The 22,371-nt window shown below is 33.1% G+C and overlaps 1 protein-coding gene across 13 annotated transcripts in view; it reads left to right on the plus strand.

Annotated features, from left to right (window-relative positions):
• The window catches only part of CDC42BPA (CDC42 binding protein kinase alpha), a 311,754-nt gene that overhangs the window by 259,640 nt on the left and 29,743 nt on the right, over positions 1 to 22,371 (plus strand). For all 13 annotated transcript variants that reach the window (XM_079106616.1, XM_079106608.1, XM_079106605.1 and 10 more), the window contains 4 exons: positions 9,815 to 9,898; positions 16,988 to 17,093; positions 20,079 to 20,215; positions 21,974 to 22,113. In XM_079106616.1, the coding sequence (XP_078962742.1) occupies positions 9,815 to 9,898; positions 16,988 to 17,093; positions 20,079 to 20,215; positions 21,974 to 22,113 (467 nt within the window). The remainder of the gene's footprint in view (positions 1 to 9,814; positions 9,899 to 16,987; positions 17,094 to 20,078; positions 20,216 to 21,973; positions 22,114 to 22,371) is intronic.

Genomic DNA, 22,371 nt, shown 5'->3' on the forward strand with positions numbered 1-22,371 from the left:
GACAAGAACTATTTTAAAAGAGGAAAAGTTTATTTGATGCTCACAGTTTCAGAGGTCTCAGTCCCTAGATGTCCGGGTCTTAAGCCCCCTTGTTCTTCTCGACCAGCAACAAGGGAAGGGGACACTCCCCAACAAGGTCAGACCGGGATAGGTAGGGCCCAGTGACCGCCGCACCCAGCCCTCCAGGCGGAGGACAATCAGACTTGTCGGTGAGACCAGTCACAGCAGCAACTCGTTTATTGAGGAAGTCACACAGCTTTTATGTAGGGTTGAAGCTAGGCGGGAACCAATCAGCTTAAAGGTCAGTAAGGCATGGGGGATGGAGGGGTGGTTCATGCAGGTGAGAGTCCCATAGGACTATATGGCAAGCACTAGCTGATCACGTTTGGTAGTCCGATGAGGCCTTGATCTTGCTCACCCACCAGGGAGTAAGGAGTCAGCCTGAGTTAGTTAACGTGTCATTAGTCCCAACACCTAGATGACTGACTCCATTCTTTAGGGCCTAAGGTGTGGCAGGATATCTAGGTGAAGAGTGTGATGGAGGAAAATGCTTCGGGATACACCCATCAGGAAGCAAAGAAAGAGAACTCTCATTACCAGGGACAAATTATGTACCCGAAAAGCACAGCTACAATGACCCACTTCCTTCAGCTACACCCTACCTGCCTAAAATTACCACCAAGTTAGACCCTATTAGGAGATTAATGCACTGATTAGGTTAAAGCTCTTATAAATCAATCATTTCATCTCTAAACTTTCTTGCATTGTCTCACATATGAGCTTTTGGGAACATGTTACACCAAAACCATAGCTGTGGCATTGCGAAGAATCACAGTAGTCCCTGGACATAAGGCTTTTATTCCAGTAGGATACAAATAGCTATTCCTAACAGTGGATTTCATGTTATAGATATATGTTTAGATAAGTAAGTGTGCAACGCTTATATAGACTTTGAATTCACTGTGAAATGTGATAGAAATGATGATGTATTATAAATAATATTTGCCATATTCTAATTTTAATGTGTTTAAACCTATTTATCATTTAAATATTTTATAAATGGTGTTATTTAATTAAGCATAGTATAATAAAAAAATTGTTATGAATAGTTAACTCTGAATACAGATGGTTATGAGAGTTTCATAGTGTTTCCATTAATAGTGAAAAACACTATTATTATCTGAATGTCTCATTCAGATAACAATCTGCTCCAAACCCTAAAGGAACCCTCTGAAATGAAATAACAAACAAAACTTTTTTATGTTTTGTAATTCTCCCGAGTAGGTACTCAAATCATACTGAAAATAACTTCAGGAAAATTTTCCTTAAAGAGAAACAAGTTACATTGTTTATAACTAGTAAGATTGCATAATCTTCAGTAATTTGTTGTTAGGATTTGCTTTAGTGTCTTAAAATAGTTACTGTTTTCCGAATGATGCAGTATTTCTTTTATACTGGGGTTTTATTGTCATAAGCTCAATTAACAGAAATAGTTATTTCACTGAAGGTTTGAGATTTATAAATGTTCTGAATATAAAGTATTAGACTACTTGCTCCTTTTTTCCCCCAAAATGTTTCTAGCTAAAGGATTAAGAAAATGATTTAAAATTGAATATTTTTGTTAACTTAGAATTTTATATTTACTAATACAAAGAGCATGTTAAATGCAAGCTGTTGTTTACTAAGTTGATCATTTGTAGTTCATGTAAAACCTTGGTATCTTTGACTTTAAGGTTCCTTATTAGAATTATTGCTACTTAAACATATCTGTAATTATTAGGGGATATAAAAGGCCCATTAATACATACTCAAGATGAGTAGTTTTAGTTATTTTTATTATTTCTAGAAAAAAATAGTACATAATTCAAGAAATTCTTGAGATGTAAGTGATCTAAAAATCAGACATTTGCCTAATCCTGAAAGAAAAAAAAAACTTTCTATTTTACTGTACTACTCTAAAAGTACATTGTGAGGAAAGTCCTAATGAATTTTGGGAACATTATGGACTTTTAATATGACAATGCTGTGCATTTGAGGATAATATCATTAATATTCAGCTTTTCTGCCTTTTTTTTTTTCCTGATAGTGTTAAGTAAAAATGATACTGGAGTATAGTAAATGTCTGTAATGCCTGTTCATCAAAGTAACTCATTAAAATATGTTTACTTAAGAAAAAGTAAGTTAACCAAAAAAATAGGAAAAATCCATTTTTTTTCCAGAGCAGTGTTCCTTATTTATTTTTTCTCAGTGGATTGCAGCTTAGAAATATTGAGTGAATTGCTTATGCCATTCAGTTAAAATTTGTTTCCTTGGGTCCTTCTTTGGACAAAATCAAAATATACTGTTCAATAAATATTAGCTATTTATTGCTTTTTGCTCTTGTCCCTTTTTTATCATTTATTTTTACAACTATAAATCCAGTTACTAAATTAACATTTATCTGTGTTTTAGTTGTACAAATTTATTAGAATAAGCCATTGATTACAATGCATGGTAAGCATTTAATTTTATAAAATTAATAACATTTTGAAAACCACAGTCCTGTTTGATGAAGAAAATATTTGATACTGTATTTTTTCTTATTGGTATTATTAGATCACATATGAGATACTATTTATACTGGCAGTAATTCAGAAACAAAATTAAATATTACAGTTCTTAATGTCATTAGCTACCCACTTCTACTAGAGTATTTTAGAAAATCTGGAATATTTTTAAAAATTTGATGGTCAAATTTTTTTTTTTTTTGCCATGAGTTTACTCAGCTTTAGTAAACTTTGTTCCTTCCATTTATGAGAAACACACCTTTGAAAGTAAAGTGGTTATTTTTAAAATTCAGCTATATATTCATTTTCAAAAGTCAATATTATCAATGGCATAGTTCAACTTCTTGATATATTCAGTTAATGCTATCTCAAAATATTATTCCAATGTATTTTCTTATTTTAAAAATTTTTTAAAGAAAAATAACTTGATTTTGTTTTATCTGAAATTAATTTTTACCTTAAGAGCACACAGCTTTAAAAAGCAAATATCATAATTTCCACAGTTCTATTTTATTACAATTCATACTGGTTATATTTTTAATTTAAATATTTTCTGTTTCCAGATATAATCAGATTTCATCTCAGTCAACTAAGAAAATCATTTTAAAATTTATTCTCCTTTGTATTGTTTTATTTCATTTTTTAATTAAGATGAATAAAAAGACTTTTAACAAATGAGATTAATTCTTCAGCTGAATCAAGAGATGTGTGTTAAAAGACTCAGAGGTTCTTTAAGAGTTAGTAATTTAAGAGACTTAATTGATAGTGGTTTTTTTTTTTTTTTTTTTCCTTTCCTGGGTATCCATCCCCCTGACATAATGTCACATTTTCATAGAGTCATAAAACTGCTGATAAATGTTTTAACAACTGTGGGAGAAAGTAACCCTGCTTTAGAAGTTTGCTGATTTTGTGATGTAAACGCCCTAGTAGACTACATACTGACAAAATGGCTTTAGTTTCAGAGCAGGACAATATAAAACAGTATGCTCCACTTCTATGGGCATGTGTTTACATGACTCAGAGAGCAGGGCTGCTGTAAAATTTTAACTATTCCTAGTGGAAGCAGCAAGCTCTTGCCTTTTTCATGTTTAGAGTTTTTAAAGTATTGAACCCAGAGGTACAGAGCCATTATGTTAGCTATTCAGTCCTATCATAGCATTGCCTTTTGCCCAGGATTCATGAACACTAAAATTTTCTTAAAATGGTCCCCTTTTCTACAAATAAAAATCTTCTACTTGGACACTTCTTTGAAATGTTATGAGATGATTATTTGAGTTACATTTAAGTTCTTGCAAGTGTTAAAATGCATCAATACTTTTTTGCTTATTCCATTGTAATTGAACTTCCCCTCTCCCCATGGACACTTATTCACCTTACAATTTGTATAATATTATGTAAACTAAAAGGAGGAAGTTTTTAGAAAGTGAAAGACATTTCTGCCCTATTCCCAGCCCAGTGTCATGTTTTATATTAATAACTTATATTATCATCTCCAGTGACTACTCCTGAATAAAACTATGAAGTAGGCACACTTTGTCTTCAGTACCATTTTCTTCTTTTATGGTCCCTTTCCTTGTCAGAGTTCACTATCATGAGGGGAGATAAAGTGACTTGGCTTTCATAATCATTTAGTTACGTTGAGCACCTCTGCCATGGAGATAACCTCTGATAGAATAAAAAGAATGCTAAATATGGAATTGGGAGACCAGATTCAGGCTTGGCATATTAGTTGTAAGAAATCATCCGTGTTACACATACAAAGCTGATATTTAGCTGGTAAACTTTAGTTCAATAGCTCCAGAATTTAAAGTAATGAAATATTTTCCTAACATTGGCATTCCAAGTCCCCTACATGCCCTTATGGAGGCCTTTCTTTTCTCCCCACTTCTAAATCTAAAAACTAAAGGTCTAAGGCCTGGTAGTGGCTGCTTTGATCAGCCACCAGAGCTTTGCCACCACATGCCTGCCCATACCCACCACCCTGGGAGGGTGGAGGTGGGTACCTATAGAGAGACACTAGTGTTTGCCAGCCTACTAGTATATTTTCTATCAGATTATAGAAATTCCCCATCTTGAACGAAAATTCACTGTTTTACATAAACAACACATCATAAATCCAGAAGAGTATTCTACTTTAATTGCACATGGGAAAATACCCCCAAATTGAGAAAATGATTTGTTCTTTTAGAAAACAAAGCCATGTGCCAGAATTCTGTTGAGCTGAAACCAAAGCTATAAAGTTAATTTCTAGGCAACCCTTTTTCTTCCAAGTATGTCTATTCTCAGTCATTGATAATTTAACATAGAATTTTAAAGTTTTTTTCACTTAGTTTCAAAATGAAGGATCATTATTCTTTTAATCATCAAACATTTCTGCTTTGTCAAGACATAGTCTCATGACTGCCTCTAAATTGTCCATCATTGTCATTTGTAAGAGGTACATTACCTATCATATTTTCCCTCAAAAGTGATGAACATAATGATAATAAAGGAAAATAATTTTATGTACTTAAAATACTTAGCTTCTGATGCTGTTTTTTATTGATTTGTAACTTCTGATCATAGCATTGTTCTTTTTGTACAATATATTTAAAACGTTTCCTAACCTGTTTTCCAAATAGCTGTTATTGCCTTTTATTTTAAAAACTCTATCCTAGTAATTTTGAAAATTGCTAAATGGAATAGATGCTCAATTATCATGCTTCATAACATCCTTTAAATTCTCACCCAAAGTATTTTCAGTTTCTGAAAATACTTGACTTAAAGGGGTATAACTGAGTTCTATGATTTCTGCTGTGAAATTAAAAGAAATTGACTTAAGTGACAAGCATAAGCTCTTATTAGCTTCTTTTACTTTCACTAGTGCCTAGTAAAAGACCAAATTTTATTTTTTAAAAAATATTTTTAGTTGTAGATGGCCAGGATATCTTTATTTGTTTGTTTATTTATTTTACATGGTGCTGAGAATGCCTCATAGTGCTAGGCAAGCACTCTACCACTGAGCCACAACCCTAGCCCCCAAATTTCATTTTTATTAAGGGCAAAATTATGCCCGATCTGCAGCATATATAAATAAATATATACATGAATGATTTGTGAAATAAAAAGTTCTACAAGGAATACAAACATTGAACATGCGTAGAAACCAGTGCTCAGAGTAAGCCTTTGATTAACTGTTGTTACCTTAACCCTTGTTTACATTAAAGCTAGTGATTATGCTTTTGTGTAAGGGACATATCACATCCCTAACATGAATATTCAAACTGAAGTTTATTATCCTCCACTCTTGAGAATGTTGTCATGATCATGCTTTACAGAAATTTGCTAAGAGCAGCACATTATTTAAAGGTGATTTCTTGGGTTTTTGTTTTTCCTGACTTATTTTCCTAGGCTGATCCCGTTGAGAACACTTAGGTATGGAACCTGAGTGTCAAGTATGTAAACATCCAGTCAAGGTCCACATCTCCTTCCACATCTAGAGAAGCTGAGCCAGTTAAGGTGCTTTATTGGAGCAGCTTTGCTCCCCAACTTTAACATGTCAGGAAAGGGAATTGGAGGGGAAAAAAAGTGAAATCTATCTTCTCTTAATCAAAAACATTTTACAATAAATTAGAGGTCATTACTTTTAAATAATAATGTAGATAGGAATAGAAAATAAGGTAGAAAACTGTCCCCCAGATTTACCTAAAATAGACAAAAATTAATCTGTAAAAGTAATCTCTCTACATGGTATAGTACTATGTGGAACAGAAGATAGCTTTATGTAAATGTTAGTTAACATACAAATTCTGTAGACATGTGGCAGTGCAGGTGACATTCTCATATTTTAATTCTAACAAACTTTAAAAAACATGATATGACTAATCTGTTACATCATAAGCACAGCTCAAAAGTGAAATTGCCACTGCTGAGTAGTTGATTCTAATTGCTGAATCTGCCACAGGAACTCACTTAACTAAACCGTGCCCTTTAATAGTATCAAAAACTGTGTTGTTTTTACACTTCACGTTGGGCAGGGGCTTTTAACAGTCAATTGACCAGCTTTCTCACCAGAGACCATTTCCTGCACAGTTTAGAACAATATATTGTGTTCATGCTACCTGCTTGTGACACAGGTCCTAGTTCTTCACTTGGCATCACAGCTCCTGCAGGGCTCTGTTGTTTCCCATTTGTAAACAACACAGCTGTGTCTAGCTTCCCACAGGAGCAGATGGTTCAGTCTAAGAAATTGTCTAAAGTGAAGTGTGAACTGTAGTCATCTTGTTTCCCAACTATGATACAGACCTCAGACTGGTTAATGAAACCCTCTGGATTTTTAGTTACAATCGTTTCCATGTTTGGGGTTAATGGAATTTTATTTTAATGACAAAACATTTCAGGCATACACATGATAATAAATACCTATCACCCACAGATTTGACAGATAAGAACATTTTGTCTTATTTTTCCAAAATTTTTTCAAAGAAAAAATATTCTAGGAACCAGTTAATGTTTTCCCTTACACAATTCCCCTCTTTTTTTCCCTGGACATATCTCAATATCCTGAATCCAGGTGCATATTCCCTTCCTTGGTTTTACATGTTTTTTCATTTGTATCCATGAACAATATATAGTAATGTTTATCATGTATTTAAAATTTGTGGGAATGTTACCTGTGTCCTTCTGCAACTTTTTTCATTCATAAGTGCGCTTTGAGGTTTGTTCATACAGATACAAGTCCATTTAGTTCATTCATTATAACTGCTGGATAATGTTTCATTGTGTAAATACGCCACAGCTATTTATCCATTCTTCTATTGTTGGGTATTTAAGTGGCTTCCAATTTTTTATTACTTACAGTCAACACTGAAGTGACCCTCCTTATATCTGTGTACCTTTGCAAATGTGCATTTATACATAGGAGTAGAATTACTGGGCTTTATGTATTTTCAGTTTTAACTAGATCTTTCCAAGTTGTTTTCCATAGTGGTTGAATCTATTTTCATTTTTACCAACAGTGTGTGAGAGTTCCCTATTTCCTCACATCCCTGCCATAGCTGTGTATTTTCAGATATTAACTTTTGGCAATCTGATGGGTATGAAGTGACATTTTTGTTTTAACTTGTTTCTGTTTTCTAATTTATCTTTTTAGAAAAATGTTTTTTAAATTTGTTAGCTATTGATGATTTGCCTGTTAATATTTTGTCCTTATTTAATATTTGTTGACTTATTTTTCCTGTTGTTTGTAGATGTCATTTATATAGTCTGGATACTAATTCTTTGCCAGCAGTATGCATTGTAAATATTTTCTCCTGGTCTGTGGTATATTTAAAAATTTTATTTGTGATATCTTTTGTCTTACAAAATTTTTCATTTTAAAGTACTCAGTTTTATCAGCCATTTCCTTCATTACTTATGCTTTAATATCTTTTTAAAGCAGTTCTTCTGCATGCAGAGATTCTGAAGATTTTCTTCTACATTTTCTTCTAAAAGTTTAAAATTTTTGCTTTTACCTGTTTAAGACCTTAATCAAACTGAAATTTATTGTTATGTATAATAGAAAGTGGAATTCTAATCTGTTTTTCCCAAATCAACATCTGGCTCTTCTATATTTCCTCCTCCTTCGATTTGTAATCCCATTACTGTTTTGTATGCATGGGTCTTTTGGAGGTTCTCTGTTCTCTTTCACTTATTTCTTCACTGATACCACATTATCTTACTTCTCTAGCACTAAAATAATTCTTGATACCTGGTAGAGTGAGCTACCCAAAAAAAATTGATCCTTTTTATTCTTGACTCTGGTTTTCCATATTACTTTTCACTTGTCAAGTTCCATGTGGGGCTTTTGATTGGAATTGCATTGAACTTATAGATTTATTTGAGGAGAATTAACAGCTTCATGATATTGGGCATTTCTGTCCATGAACATGGTATGCATAATGGTTGGGTATTCTTTTACATTCTTAAATAAGGTTGCATTACTTTCAGTGTACTCCATGTTGTTAGATTTGTTCCTGGGTATCTAAAAATTTTTATTTCTATGATGAATAGAATCCTTTTAAAATACTTATTTTAAAAGGCATTGCTGCTCTTTATGAACTCTGATGATCTTATATCCAGTAACTTTGCTTGACTCTTTTAATTTTAATAACATTTCTTGAACTGTCTATAGAACTCTAAATGACAATTTTATTTCCTGTTAACTTTTTTCTTTTACTTTTACGTAGATTTTCAATGTTCCTCTCTTATCTTTTATATTTATCTTCTAAATTATTGAATTATAGGTTGGGTTTTAAACTTTTTAAGCTATTCAAAAATAAATAAAATTTCAGTTAGAACTAAACTCACAGTTCATCAGAAGATTCTAAGAAACTCAACTGAATTCCATTTTAAGACTCTACTGAATGTCAAATAGTCTATTTTTGGAAGTTTTATGTTACAAAGTCAAAGAGAGACCATCCATTTTTCTCCTAATATTTTTAAATAATAGGATTAGTAATAATTTTTTTTCTTATGTATGCTTACCATTCTAAAAGGAAGTTATTCTTCATATCTTTTTTTTATACTTTTCTAATTAAGTAATGTCTTTGTTCCCCACCCCAACAATAACATCCAGTAAATCACTGGTTCATTTCGAAGAAATATCTTAAAGTAATACTTCATAAAACAAGACTGTTTGCCTACTAATAAAGATAATGGTTTGTAACTAAATTTGTATTAAGTTCAGAATTCCAGTAATTTTTTAATAATTTAACTCCCTTATTTGGTAATTTGTACAAAAATTCCACTGATATCTACCTGTATATTCAGATCCACAGAGCTATTTGTATTCCTCACATGTAATATATGTTCTAAATATGGAAGTCAAGTAGTAAAAAGGAAACTTCTAAATATTTTTTAGTATAAATAAAACAGATACTTTCTAGGATCAATATGTCAAATTCATAGGAATGGAAAATTAGTATCTTCATTTATTTGTAGGCTACATGCTCTGATTCTTTGGTTTGGTTTTATTTTCTTCTGTGTATTTTCTTTTCCAAATTACTCATTTTAAGGATTTCAGACTGAAATAATTTTTACTAATTGAACAAATTTCATTGTAGACATTGCAGGCTAAATTTTAAATTATCAGTACTATGAGAATTTTAACTTTGTTGAGATTAACTAGTAGAACTCTTGCCCAGTCGGATGTTTTGTTAATTTCTATTTATTTTGGTTTCTTTCTGATTATATTTGAAATAAATGGAGTGTTTCATGACATTTGTTTCCTTTTTTGCTCCTGGGTTCAGATTGCAGACAGTACTCCACTTCCAGTTCACACACCAACCTTAAGGAAAAAGGGATGCCCTGGTTCATCTGGTTTTCCACCTAAGGTACTCTAGTTATAAGCATAGTATGTTCAAAAAAAACACCAGAATAATGGATTTCTTCTACTTGTATATGTGCTGTATTTTTAATTCTGATTTCTTCAAAGTTAAAAACATAAAAGCTTGGAAGGAAAATAAACTCATTATGAATGGAAGTAATCACCAATGAGAAAGGTAGGAAGCTTATAGAGTCTTTTTTTTTTTTTTTTTTTTTCTATCCTAAATTCAGTGTTTCACAGTCTGTAAGTAAGGAGTAATGCTTCCTCCAGAAACTACTCCAGATTGTTGCCTGAGGAAGACATTACGTTGAGGCCTCCATTGCAAGGGTCTGAGAATTGAGGTTATTAAAGTACCAGGAAAGAGAAATGTTTAGTGAAAAACTCAGGTTCCCCCTCTCCCTTCATTCTAGTCACTTGAGTATAACACATGTATTATATACAGCAGAACATAAAGATTAGTTGCTTATTTCAGATTCCTACAAAAAAAATTCTAGAAATTAGAAAACTGAAATGATCTACCTCCCCAGAACATCAGCCTTGGGAAAACCAAAGAATGAGAGAAGGATCAGTGGATCTGAAAAAACTGTAACTGAAATAAAAGAAAGACCATAAACTGAATAATATGTTCCCAGCAAAAGAATAAAGAAACTAAAGGAAAAGCAAATGTACTTTCAAATCAGCCCAAAAATAATGTAAATAGAAACACAGTATGGAGTGAGTATAAGGATCAAGTGAGGTGAGCGTGTTTTGGACTTGCCTGGGGAAAAAGTATAGAGATGGTATTGCCTGCTAGTTAACATGTCGAATCCCTGGCCAGACTTCCTAAATTGTAATTCCATGTTAGCAGTGTAAGCTTGAGCATGTATTTACCTTTCTCTGCTTTCATTTCCCCATTCCAAAAAAAGAAAAAGGGTAATAATAATACCCATTTCATGGAAAGTTTTTGACTTTTAGACAAGTTTAATGTTTGTAAAGAACCTAAGAATGATGATTGGCATAATATATGTCATAAATATGTTTAACTTATAATATATAAATATGTCAAATAAATAGATGTTGGTAACTCAGGAAATTAAGCATAAGTATGCATCTTCATAAGTGAAAGGGAATAAATAGATTAGTAAATAAAAGGTATAAATCTTAAACCTTTGAGAGAAAATGCTAGTCATTGAAAGGAAATAGGAAAGAATAAAGAAAGGAAAACATGGTGACTTAGTACTCCTGTATAATAAATTGTCTGAAGTCTTGAGTGTTTTGTTTTTTGTTGTTGTTGTTGTTGGTTTGTTTTTTTGATACTGGGGATTGAACTTGGGGCTCTCAACCACTGAGCCACATCCCCAGCCATATATTTCCTATTTTGTATTTTTATTTAGAGACAGGGTCTCACTGAGTTGCTTAGGACCTCACTGTTGCTGAGGCTGACTTTGAACTTTCAATCCTGCTGCCTCAGCCTCCCGAGCCACTGGGATTACAGGCATGTGCCACCACACCTGGCAAATTATCTGAAAAACTTTTTTTTTTTTTAGTTGTTAATGGATCTTTTTTTTTTTTTTTTTTTTTTTTTTTCCTTTTTAAAGTGGTGCTGAGAATCGAACCCAGTGCCCCACACATGCTAGGCAAGTGCTTTCACCACTGAGTTGCAACCCCAGCCCAAATTGTCTGAAATCTTAATGGATTGAAAGAACCCCTTTTTGTGCTCACAAATTATTGGGCTATAAATTTGGGAATGATTCACCTGGGAAGCTCTCATTAAGAACCTTCCATGTAGTTGTAGTTAAAAAATAGCTAAGGCTGCGATCAACTGAAGGTTCAGCTGAACTGGATTGTTCACTTCCAGGGGTAGGAAATTGATGCTGACTGTCACTCAGCTACTTATGATCTCTGCAGCATGACAGTGTTAGTCTTCTTACATGGCAGCTCTCTTCCTCCAGAGTGAACATACCAAAAGAACCAGGTGTAAGCCACATGACTTAAAGCAAAGATATATCAAAGGTAGAAAAGGAAAGTAAAGGACACAGATGTATACTACACATAAGACATAAACAATTATAGATTAAGTTATTTTCCCATACACTACAAAATACAAATGAATAGAAACAAATCACCAGCATCTACAAGACCTATATGGTATTTAAAGTTATGTGAGTGTAAATTGAGACAAAGCAAAGTGACTTATAATTACCCTCAGCTACAAAACTATTGAGGGAGCATTAAGTACTCCTGGAAAGTTCTGAGAGACTGGGAGGGGACTTTTCAAGTGCCATTCCACAATAAGCATAAGGAGATATAAGTAGAGGAAGATCTGGCAGTGCTGGAGTTAGGAAGTCTCAAAATTAACAAATTAGAAACGCCTTTCCAGATCAAATTCCTGTCCTATGGAAAAACTGGGTGTAGATTCAAAATTGAGTAGGACAGGGAAGAAAAGAGGAAGTCCAAATAGATAAGAAGAGGGAATAAAGATCTTGGAAAGTATGAGGTCATATATATAATTTTTTCCATTTTGGGAAAATAACAGAAAAGGAAACCTAGAGCTTTGGAGCTACAAAAACTATCCTAGCCCACCATTCCCTCATAAAAGTACAGGGAAAGTCAAATGTAAAACTGGTCAACTGAAAACAGTTCCAGTTAAACCTCACACAAAGTAATTATATAAAAAAGGAATAAGGTGTAAAATATCTTAATAAAAAATGAAAATCTGCCAGTGAAAGTGTGTTTATCTCTAAAAAACCAATGAAAATTAGTGGATAGTAGGGGACGAAAGCATCGTTCAGTGTTAGAGTTTGGATTCAACCCCAGAACCAAAAAAAAGAGGAGGAAGAATTACAGTGAATATTTCAAAAGAAATTTATTTCTTAAGTGATAGCAACTTAAATAACAAAAAAATCAGACGTCAAAAACCTCAAAAGCAAAGGATGTTTGGAAAAAAGAAAATTTGAAAGAAGATGAAAGAATTCAGGAGAAAACTACAATTTAAAATACAGTGTGATTTCAGGAATGTAGGCTAACCGTACGGGAATTCAAGAGCAAACACACTAGCAAATAATGACTCGCCACAAATAGATAAAGAAGAGGACCTATTTAGTGAAGAAATGTGCAGAGGTTAAAATAATATTTAAGAAAAAGCAATAGAAATACTAGCAAAGAAGAGCCAACAGTTTTTATAATAGGAGTCCCAGAAAAAGAACACCAAAGCAATGGAAAATTCTAAAAAATTACAGTCAGGGAATTTCCTTTTATTACCCTATGTACATGTATGGAAAAAAATTAATTAAAAAAATTACAAAAAAAAAAAGAGTGAAAGAGAGGCTCAAGGTCTCCAGATAACTTTTGTTTGAGTGGTGGTACTTCAAATTAAACTTGTGTAAAACCAAACATGGGGCGGACAGAACATATCCCAAAACAAAAGAAGGCTTGAAACTCAAACTACAAGGATATGCAGCATATCTGAGAAAATCAACTCAACCAAAACAACATATTCTAGCGAACTATTAATGGTGTTTAAAGAAAAGCACCAGGTATTCAGGCAAAAAGACTGGTCTCATCTAATAATGAGATTATCATCAGATTTTTTTTTCAATAGCTGCACTGTGCTGGAAAACAATGGAGTGATATGTTTAAGATACCCAAGGAAATTATGAGTCAGAGTTTTAAGAAGCTAAGTTGTTTTGTTGTAGTGGTTTTTATCTTTGTTTTTATGGGGTTGGCTCTATCACTGAGCTACATCCCTAGCCCAATTAAGATTTTAAGGATATCAAAGCATCCTCCAAAAATAAGAAGCCATAGAAAAATGTGTAAGAGTTCAAGAATGTTCCCATAGTCTTTCTTAGAATGTACCAAAGAACAAGTTGCAGACAACCAAAATAATAAGATAGCAGGTAATTTGAGAGATAGGAGGTGAAGTAAGGGTCTAGAGTTAAATGCAGAATGGTTCAAAAAGTTGTAGTTGGTGGTATATGCCTGTAATCACAGCTACTCAGGAGGCTGAGGCAGTAGGATCACCAGTTTAAGGCTAGCCTCAGCAACTTAGTCAGACCCTGTCTCAAAATAAAATATTAAAAGGGCTAGGGATATAGCTCAGTGGCAAAGCAACTCTAGGTTCAATCCGTGCTACCACCCCCCCCAAGAAAAATGAAAAAAATAGAAGAAAAAGAACGTCTACAGAATGATTCAAAGTTTACATGAAGCATTAGACTAGCTCTCAAAACAGACAACTACCCAACACAGCCATGTTAATTTTGTGGAGCAGTTAAACCAAAGAGACCACACAAATTCAGTGACACCAGACTTGGTTAAAGAGAGAAGTATCAGATCACAAATAATGAGACTTATAAATAAAATGTCTACGAAGAAAATGGTAGGATCCCAAATGCCTTTCTCTTGCTTATATCCCAAGATACTGGATATCAGTAGATTCTCTAAAGAAACTGGTCCAAAAAAGATCTATAAATAATGACATTTGAAGGTCCTCAGTGAGATGGCAGATCCTCTCTTAACAAACACAAACATTTGCTTACATATTTACATGAATGTGCACACAAACACACACACAAACACAAACCTTTCCTTATAGCTTTTTTCTGTCTCTCAAAAATGTTCAGATTCTCAAGAATCAGCAAGCATTTTAGTAAACCCTCTAACAAAGAAACAGCAGAAAAATGTTTTTTGTATGTTTCTTGTTAGAGGAGAAAAAGAATGATTAGAGAACAAGAGGTCTTTGGAAAATTAAAAATGCCAAACATTTTTAAAATTCAGTAGATGAGTTGGGAGACAAATTTGAGAAAATCTCTTAGAAAATATTTTAACTAAGCACAATGGCGCATACCTATGATCTCAGCAATTTGGGAGGTTGAGACAGGAGTGTTGCAACTTCAAGGCCAACCTGGACAACTTGGCAAGACCTTTTCTCAAAATGAAAAATAAAAAGGGCTGGGAATATAACTCAGTTGTAGAGCACCCCTGGATTTAATCCCTAATACCACTGGGAAAAAAAGGAAAAAGAAAATATTGTAAAAGATCATATAGAAATTAGAAGAGGAGGGTCTGGGGATATAGCTCAGTTGGTAGAGTGTTTTGTTGCAAGCACAAGGCCCTGGGTTCAATCCCCAGCACTGCAACCAAAAAAAAAAGGGAAATATTTTAAGAAATCAGTAGTCAACAAATAGAAGTTCCAGAATAATACATTTTCCATAACTAAAAAATTTAATGCCTTTTTTACTCAATTGTTTTTTCTTTTTTTTTTTTTTCCTCTTTTATATATCCTTTCGAGAATGATCAGAAATCAAGTATATAACAGGATGCAGGGAACCAGGGCTCTTAGAAAGATCAGAAACCAAATAATCTATTAAATTTAATTTAGGATTAAATTCTTGTTTCTTTCTGTTACTTTTCTCCACCCCACCCCTAAAACAAAACCATAATCCTATTATGTATTGCCTAAAGATTGGTGACATTAGAATCATAATTTTTAAATTAAGTTGTATGTTAATACTATCCTCAGTTGAGATTAGTGAAACATTAACCCCTTAATCTTTAATTGTAAACCATACCACCTTCTCCCATAATTTAATTAGCACTTGACAGTTGAATGGTTGGTCATCCAAACTTATTTCTCTGCTAAAACATTGATTTTCCTTCCTAGCACTTTATTCAGTGTCAGAATTGTGACAACCTGAATAGATCTCTGGGGAAAGGAAAGATGTCTTGGTATTCTTTGAAAAAAGAATGAAATTACGCTGAGCAATTGATTAAACTTCTTTTGTGATATATATCATATTCTAGTTGAAGAGAGCAGATTTTGGTTTGGTTTGGTTTTGGGGTTTTTTGGTGGTGCTTGCTTGGGAACCCACTGCCTACTGCATGCTAAGCAAGTATTCTACCACTGAGCTACATCCCTAGCCCAGAATTTATTTTAAACTTAAATTTTAGTTTTGAATATTCTTTTTTTTTTTTTAATAGATTAACCTAAACTAAGAACGCTTTCATAACTTTTATCATTATTGACATTGGCCTAGAGAGTTCTCACTTGTATAAATTAAATCACACTTGAGAAATAATTAGCAAAATTTGTTTTCATAAAGAAATAAATGTTTTTGAGTATTTACTATGTATGTGTCAGTCATTGTTTAAAAATCTTCGTTTATAAGTAATATTTATGAATATTTAATGTTTATACTCATTTAGTCACCCTTTGAAGTAGATATTATTATTGACCCTATTTTATAGATAAGGAGAATGAGACAGAGGACTGAAGTGGTTTGCTTCTGAGTTTACACAGTGGTTTAAAAGAAGAGTTATTATTGTAATTCTTTTAAAACATGCTAAGAGATAATTTGGAGAAGAAAAGAATGTTCCAAAGAGATAAAGTCTATATTGGGTTGTCACCATATACATCAAGCAAGACAGAAGGACTGGGGATATAGTTAAGTGCAAGGTCCTGGATTTGATCTTCAGTACTACAAAAAAAAAAAAAAAAAGTGTTGCAATCAAGACAGACATCTTTACTAGACTTTTAGTAAGAAATTTCAGACTGACATCTGTCTGGAATAATAGGTGTGTATTTTTATCTGCTCTAGTGTAAGTTATACTGCCTCTTTCCATCAGAAGAAACAGAATTTTATAGCTTATTTATTTGTTTTTGCTCCCAGAAGATGAAATACATGATTTACAGTAGAAATTAGAGGTTTATATGTTTTTTTATTCTTTTAAGAAAGTATAAAGCATATTTAAACTATATTTATATACATAAATATGCGAAATTTCACTAAACTCTTTGCCAAGAATAATTTGAAGAATTTACAGAAATTCTGAAGCCAAGATTTGTGAGCAAAACCAGAGTGCTACAGTCTGCTTTATACACTTTCCAAATGATATTCAAAAGCAGTTACATTTAACTTAGACTATATTAACTTGGTCCAACTCAGTTTTGCCTAGTATAAATGTTTAAAGAGTATAAGCTGTGAGAAGATGCTGTGATAAATGGGAAGAATTCATTCTTCTATTTAGAAAACATTCTAGTAGGTAGTTATGGGATATAGAGACTAACATAACAGAACTCTTTAAATAATTGATGTATATGTTTTTTATCAATGTTTTGCAGCGCAAGACTCACCAGTTTTTTGTAAAATCTTTCACTACTCCTACTAAATGTCATCAGTGTACCTCTTTGATGGTGGGTTTGATAAGACAGGGTTGTTCATGTGAAGGTAAGAAAAAAATGGAAAAATTGACTGAGACCACTTTGTTATAACATTTACTACCTAAATTATAATCGAATAACTTTATTCTCTTTAAAAGGCATACAAATGTTTGTTTCACTTAATCATTTGCTTTTCTCTGGTCAACAAAAATATAGACAATAAACTGAGCACTAGCTAGTCTTTTGAATATCGGGAAAACTAGACAGATATTTTCTAGAAATATTTTTCAGCAGGCCATATAGCCCATCTGGGAGAGTGCCTGCCTTGCACGCTTCAGGCCCGGGTTCGAGCCCCCAGCCCTGTGGGATTGTGGAAATATTTTTCAGGGGAGATATACATTAACCTGTATGACAGACACCGTGGACGTTATCCTTAGATATATTTAACTTTAATGTTTATTTTCAGAAATTAAATGTTTGCCACTATGTGTTAAAAGAAAGTTTATTCCTAGTATTAATAGCACAGGTTTTTACTACTTGTTCATTGATTACCTGTCATGTGTCTGTGGAATTCTTAGTGAATGTGGAAAGGACAAAGGCCCTACACTGGGGGAGCTCATATTCTGAGAGATCAGGGGTCATTTAAACTGAATATTAAGCATGTTTGAGTATTACTTTGTTTCCTAGGATCTCTAAAATGCCAATGACTTAAATGATAATGGAATGTGTTATTTATGACTTTTAGAAATATGAATTTTTAATCAGATGAGACTTGCCATTACAAAACCACCTTATATATGATTTACTGTTGTATCTTATGAAAAAGACAAGAAGATAGTTGCTAATTCAAATTCTAATACTTGTTTCTGTTTCTTAGCTTTTCTGCTTTTAGTTTAGAAGGAATGTAGTTACTCTCTATCAGGTGCTTGTGTTCTCTTTACAATACACTTGGAATTAGCCTTTATTTAACTACTTCAGGAAGAGGAAGTTAGTAGCATCTTAAGACTATTATTTTATATTTTATATTTTGGTAGTTCTCACAACTGAAGTGGAAGATCTAGATTGCATTAGGTACATGGGTAAAACCAAAGAAAATGGTCAGAGTCAAAAGAAAGAGTTGAGAGTTATATTAAGTCACGAATGTGACATTATCCAACAAGCACGTGTAGATTGAAAAGAGGAAGTATAAGGATAGAGCCTTGGAAAACATAGTTAAGGGAAGGAAAAGGACAAGATAGCCATATAATCTTGAGAAGAAATATCATGGACCAGGAAGGTTTAACCAAAGCCAAAGGAGAGAATTTTTAGTTTTCCAGTTCTTAATCTCATTTTGGGTCTTGGCGAGACTTTTCATGACAGTTTATAATCTGTTTGTTATAAAGAATTCTAGGAAGCTACCTGGTCATTTTTTATGCATCAGAGTTATTTGTAATTCCATGGTAGGAATTTGGGGAATCTTCCCAGGCTCTCTTACCTTCTGGAGTCTTAGGCTATGAAATTGTACCTTTCTTTTCCTCAAACCCTGGAAGTTCACCTTATAAAACCATGGGGGTGCATTAGACTATCCCAACCAAGTCTTTGTCTGGTAAGCTTTTGTAAATGTTGTGGTAATGTGGTTACAGTTTCTACTGCTATTTTTATTTCTTCCTGGTTGACTGAAATTAAATCTAATTTAGGTACTTATTTTGTTGCTTCAACTGTCCTTGAGAGGTGAGATTTTTCCTTATTAGTAAAATAAATTACAACTTGTTAGATACTCCACTTAAAAGCAAATGATAGCTTGGCCCAATGGTGCATGCCTTTAATCCCAACTACTTGGGAGGCTGAACCAGGGGGATCACCAAGTTCTATGCCAGCCTTGGCAACCTGAGAGACCCATTTCTCAAAATAAATTTTTTAAAAGGCCTAGGGTATATCTCAGTGGTAGAGTGCCCTGGGTTCAATCTCTAGTACTGGGGTTGGGGGGAAGTACAAACTGCAAAGTTTGTAGTTTTGGGCAGTCAATATTAATCATCCTGCCTTTATGTTCATTTCATGATGTCCATCAGTGATATATAATCCATTTCTCTCAAGTTTAAGTATTCTCACAGTGATATCCTTTAATTCTTCTCTTATTCTTTCTCTAGTTTTCTCCAAGACCCCACTTAGGAGTAGAAGTTATAATCTTAGTCTATCACCCTTGCCAAAAACCTTGTTTTAAAATATATATATATTTTTTTAACCTATAATTTTCACCCAACTAAGTCTAATTGAAACCTATGAGTTTATTTTTATTTATCAGTTTGTCTTAGAATCTCAAGTTTACCTTGTAAGTATCAAATAGAGAAATCATGGCAATACTGTTAGTGGTCAGGTATGCAGGCTCTGAGCAAAACTATAAGTTTAAATTCTAGCACCGCCGCTTCCAAGCTCTGTGACTCAGTGACACCTCTTATATTGTCATAGAAAGATTAAAAATGCTCAATAAACTATTATTATCTAGTAGTAGTTTAAGTGTATGGGATATCAACCCTAAATACTTATCCTTAGTTTATACCTTTTTTTATTCATTAAAAAATTCCATTTTTAAGAACATTGGTAAAACTTGCCAAATGTAGCAGAGATGTTAGGTAGCTTACAAGAGTCAGTAATGGACATTACTGACTCTTGCAAGAGACATTTCAGTATACATACCAAGTTGCACTAAGATGAAGAACTAGAAAGAACTCCAGAAACCAAGTTTTTAGGAATTATATGTTTAACCAATCATTTTGTTCACAGAGTTAGATATTTTTCTTATATATTTGCTTCCCCTTTGATCACTAATGTTAGTAACAGAGAACAATAGTATTATCGATAATAAAAATATTTACTATTTCTCATTGAAATTATTGGTAAATTGTTGAGTAGCTTTTCAAATGATAAAACATCATTTGAAATGGTGTTTAAAATAAAAGCTAAGCATTCATCTAACAGAGTACCTTGCACACAATTAGTGCTTAGTTAATTGTTATTGTTATAATCATTAAAATGAATTTATAACATAAATTGTCTTTCTTTTTCCTTTCAAAAGTGTGTGGATTCTCATGTCATATAACTTGTGTAAATAAGGCTCCAACTACTTGTCCAGTTCCCCCTGAGCAGACAAAAGGTCCCCTGGGTATTGATCCACAGAAAGGAATAGGAACAGCATATGAAGGTCATGTCAGGGTAAGTATCCTTAGTTCAGATTTAGAAGCATCTTTTAAGATTTAGAAATGAGTTTAAATAAAATCAAGTCGTTTATCCAAAGTAAGAATCAATAAATGGGATGATTCAAACTAAAAAGTCTTTCTCAGCAAAGGATAAAATCAATAATGTGAAAAGAGAACCTACAGAGTGGGAGAAAATCTTTTCCACATGCACTTCAGATAGAGCACTAATCTCCAAAATTTATGAAGAACTTCAAAATTTTACACCAAAAATACAAAGGACCCAATCAGTAAATGGGCCAAGAAACTGGACAGACACTTTACAGAAGATATACAGGCAATTAACAAATATATGAAAAGTGTTCAACTTTTCTAGTAGAGAAATGCAACTTAAAACAACTCTAAGATTTCATCTTATTCCAGTTAGAATGGCTATTATTAAGAACACAAGAAACAATAGGTGTTGACTTGGATGTGGGGAAAAAGGCGTAATTGGACATTGCTGGTGAAGTTGCAAATTGGTGTAGCCACTCTGGAAAGCAGTATGGAGATTCCTCAGAAAACTTAGAATGGACCCACCTTTTGACCCTGTTATCCCACTCCTCAGTTTATACCCAAAAGACTTAAAATTAGCATACTATAGTAACACAACCACATCAATGTTTATAGCAGCTCAGTTCACAATAACTATATTGTGGAACCAACCTAGATGTCCTTCAACAGATGAATGGATAAAGAAACTGGTATGTATACATAGTGGAATATTATTCAGCCATAAAGAAGAATAAAATTATGGCGTTTGCAGTTAAATAGAGTTGGAGAATATCGTGCTAATAAGCCAATCCCAAAAAACCAAAGGCTGAATGTTTTCCCTGATAAGTGGATGATGATACATAATGGGGGTGGAAACTGGGGGATAAGAAGAATGGAGAAACTTTAGAGTACATAGAGGGAAATGAGAGGGAGGAGGGGGCGTGGGTATGAAAGATGGCAAAATGAGACAGATATCATTACCCTAGGTACATGTATGATTACATGAATGGTATGAATCTACATTATGTACAACCATAGAAACAAAAAGTGGTACCCCATTTGTGTACAATGAATCAAAATGCAGTCTGTAAACATAAAAAGTAAGAAGTAAAGTCATTTATCAACATAATCCTTGACAAAAAATTAAATGAATAAAATTCATCTAATAATTTTATGTCATCCAGCATATTGATTTGAAAATGGGAAACCTAGCCTTTACTTGGAAATAAATTCTAAAATGTCACAAACTTTTTCATATTATCACTTGTCTTATAATGAATTAGAGGTTGAAATCACCATAAAGGAGTCTTTGGCCCCTGTTCTTGCCAAAAGGGGTGTAATATGGTTATGAATTACAAGATATTATCAAGTAATAATCTTATTTAATTTGAGTAGTATTTACATTATAAGCTGAATTTTATCTTACCAAATTTGATGCTTTGCTATTTAGAGGGGAAAAAAAAAACAGAAATCATGTGTCATTTTAATGAATTACTAGCAAAAGTTAAAATGATTCTACTTAATACTCTTTCATTAAAAGATAAAAGTGTTTGAAGAATATATTCTCACTCTTTCTCTTAATGTTATTAATGATATGTGTCCCATTTACTTTACCAACGAAAGCGGCAAACTTAAAATTTTTGTACATTCTCTAGGTTTTCAACATCCAGCTTCATATGTAATTTAAAAGGCTTTTCTTGCCACTTTCATTCAATGTGTTTTTGTTTGTTTGCCTTTTTGAAAGATCCCTAAGCCAGCTGGAGTGAAGAAAGGATGGCAGAGAGCACTCGCTGTGGTTTGTGACTTCAAACTCTTTCTGTACGACATTGCCGAAGGAAAAGCGTCTCAGCCTAGTGTTGTCATTAGTCAAGTGATTGACATGAGGTAAGCCTTCAGTGGGTGAAGAGGTCTGTATCACTGCAGCATAGGAATTACAAAGTTTTTATTTTTCTTCTTGTTATTGTCATTAAGATGAATTTTTATCAAACATTGTGTCTTTTTCCCTTTAAAAACATGTGGATTCCCATATCATATATCTTGTGTAAACAGAGCCCCAGTATTGTCATGTTTTTACCTAAATCATCTAATGTCATGCTAATTTTCTAATTTACTAATATTGCTGAAGTAACATCATTAAAAGTA

The sequence above is a fragment of the Sciurus vulgaris genome (genome assembly GCF_902686455.1).
Source record: "Sciurus vulgaris genome assembly, chromosome: 12".
Lineage (NCBI taxonomy): Eukaryota > Metazoa > Chordata > Mammalia > Rodentia > Sciuridae > Sciurus > Sciurus vulgaris.